This window comes from Humulus lupulus, chromosome 1, assembly GCF_963169125.1.
Source record: "Humulus lupulus chromosome 1, drHumLupu1.1, whole genome shotgun sequence".
NCBI classification, from domain to species: domain Eukaryota; kingdom Viridiplantae; phylum Streptophyta; class Magnoliopsida; order Rosales; family Cannabaceae; genus Humulus; species Humulus lupulus.
In genome coordinates, this window is record NC_084793.1 from 146,775,003 (window position 1) to 146,778,005 (window position 3,003).

Below are 3,003 nucleotides of genomic sequence, written 5' to 3' on the forward strand. Positions count from 1 at the left end.
TAGAATAAGATTTACTCTTTACAAACAAAATAACTCTTAAAAAGAAAAGAAAAAAATAGAATGGTGAAGAGGTAAGGATGGTTACTGCTTAGGTCTAGTATTTATAGAGCTTAGAAACCCCTACGCCAGTCAATCTCGTTTATGGCCCAAATCAGACCAAATCGGGAAGTTACTCAAAATAACTTCTCATTTTATTAACTGCAGGATTTTCCAAATGTGACAGAAAAACATTATGTAGCATCAGGAAATGGACGAACCTGATCTTAAAACTCAGCCAGGTTCATTTCGAAGTTTCATTTCTTGGGCATCAAGACTCACTCAGTTTCCTCTTTTTTAAATAGACTAGAATCAATCAAAATATTCAGAGAATAATCCTATAAAAAATTATTTTAAAATAGACAAGTTACCATAAAAAAATTAGGAAACTTAACTAAGAATAAAATGTATTTCAATAGAGATAATTATCTTTACCAAAAAGAGGCACTTACTCAAAATACCATTTTGAAAATACCAAATAATAAAATATATTTATTATAAAAAAATTACCCAATTTTAGGATTTTACATTTTTTTTAATAAAGACAACACAAAGTACTTGGAATAACATAGAGCAAAAGACAAGATTTATTATTGGATAATTTAGGGACGATCACTTTTATTTCATGCTAGTGGCCGGCACTGACATTTATATTAACATATTTATGGAAACACACAACGACATATAACTTTTTTTTCTAAAAGAAAAAAAAAATAGCTCTGGATACTAGGCAGCCAACATGCATACTCGTGTAATTTATAGGATTGCAAACATGAGAAGTCCATCCCTAAGATTACTAGGTCGATATGGGTTTTGGAATCCAAACGAGATTCTCCGAGGGGAAGAAATGGCAGACTGGTAAAGTGCCGGGCTCGATTCTTAACACACGAAATGAGACATGGTTACGGCTCCACTGCGAAGTATCCATGTGACATACAGCAATGGCTTCAACCTTGTCTCCATTTACACCACCCAATAAGATCTTATACACCTTATTCTCGCTGTCTTGGTAATGGCAATAGTACACTGCATAAGGGTAAGGCATGGTGTGACATGCCACCATCTTCTTCTTGTGAGGCAATATCTCTTTAGGCACTTCCAAAATAGTGTAGTTCTGAAGAGACACACTTAAATTGGCCAAGTGGGTAGTTGTCACAACACTAATGTCATCCTCTAGTCCGAATGCGGCACGTGCGAAATCGAGCATAGATTCTAGGGAAGTAGCACACATCTTGGTCTCTCCATTGATGGATCTAGACTCGCACTGCTTGAGGGTATCCTCCATGGCTCTACCTTGGGGAGAGTGTTGGGAAAAAGAGAAGCGATTGAGAAGGAAAGGGAGTTGTTTGAGGGAGAAGGGAATGGACGAAGCTTCATCCAAAGGCAACAAGCGTGGAGGTATAATAGAAGGATCTTTCTTGGGAAAGTAAACGGGCATCGTTTTGCCTACTTTTAGGTCTTTCGGGGTGAAGAAAATCATTAAATTTGGATCCATTTCCATGTGAGACAAGTGATCATGAGCTTGAAAATGTTGTGTGTTTCCCTTTTCTTCTCCATGGGAATCATTTACCTTCGCGACCTCAATCTCGCCAGTTTTACTGCTTGGAAGTTGTATATAGCTTTTACTCATCATGGACTCCTCATGATTCCCATAAGCAAGCTGCAAAAACACATACAGAAAAATCAGGTTACTCATCATGACAAGGTATATTAATGAATTAAAAAAAACTTACTAACTAACAAAGTATAAGAGGATTTATATGGGATTGATGATGTGTTACAACAATAAAACTTAAATACTTGCATCAAATAATAAATTGAGGACTTGTGAACAAGGGAAGTTTGTAGCAATGTATTACCTGCTGGAAAAATAGTAAATGAATTAAGAGTTTCCAAGAAGCAACTCCGAAAGCCATCGTTCTTGTCCCTTGCCAGAACTCCTTCCAACTTTAGTCATCTTAATTAATTCCTTCTACTAAATAAATAAATATTATTAAGTTGTAGGAAGAGGTGAAATGAGAAGAAAAACTTTTTTCCTTTTATTATTATTTCTTTTAATCTTCATCAAATAACTATTATATCACATTATCATCATTGTAGGACCATATAATTGTATTTGGTACAGCCCTTGTCAGTGTCACCTATAACTAATTTTATATCTTGTCTTTTACATGAATTATGTCATTTCACGTTTATAACGTCAGTGGCATTGGAAATGGTCTGATGTGTTGCATGAATTATTTCCTTTTTCTACATCTAAAGATATTATTTCTTGTCTTTTGCATATGAATTATTTAGCTATTTTATGTGTTATAATAATTGGACTAACATCATGTCATTTTAATATGACCATTTGAAAATTATTTGTGTACAAAATAAAATCATACTCCATCTAAAACAATATGTTTTACGATTAAATGGGAGAATTTTGTGATTAAAAAATTATTTTGTGCTTAAAAATATTAATTACAAAAAATATTATAATCAAACATTGTTATAATTTGATAAAATATTAAATTTTAATTACATATTAGTAACAATTTGTAATTTGTATTAAGTTTTATTATAATTTAAAATGACAATTAATTACAAAAAATTTATATTATCATTAAAATATTGTCACTAAATAATAACTTTTATAGGCAATGGTTTGAATGCAACATTATTTGGCCTTCTAATAAAACTAATTATTGATCAAATTATTCGTCTTTTGCGTGTTCTAAATGGTGTAAAATTATTTTAAAATTGTGTCAAAAAAAAAAAAAAGAAATATCACTTTACAAATAATAATTAACAAGGAAACAAAAACCAAAATAAAAAAAAGTAAACAAATGGAAAGATGACTCAGGAAGGAGTCACAACTTAAAAAATAAGCCACTTCATATTCCTATCAAATACCACAAATCATAAAAATCTGATTTAAAGTATATTTATGTTCTAACAACCATTTAAACAAAAAAATATAAA

General features: G+C 31.5%; 1 protein-coding gene across 1 annotated transcript; it reads right to left on the minus strand.

Moving 5' to 3' along the window:
- Positions 1 to 605: 605 nt before the first annotated feature.
- On the minus strand, positions 606 to 2,054 carry LOC133798681 (BURP domain-containing protein BNM2A-like). The gene is made up of 2 exons (XM_062237120.1): positions 1,896 to 2,054; positions 606 to 1,696 (listed from the first exon to the last, which is right to left on the minus strand). Exons 1-2 carry the CDS (start codon positions 1,950 to 1,952, stop codon positions 833 to 835), a joined length of 921 nt encoding a protein of 306 aa, XP_062093104.1. The 5' UTR covers positions 1,953 to 2,054; the 3' UTR covers positions 606 to 832.
- Positions 2,055 to 3,003: the final 949 nt, after the last annotated feature.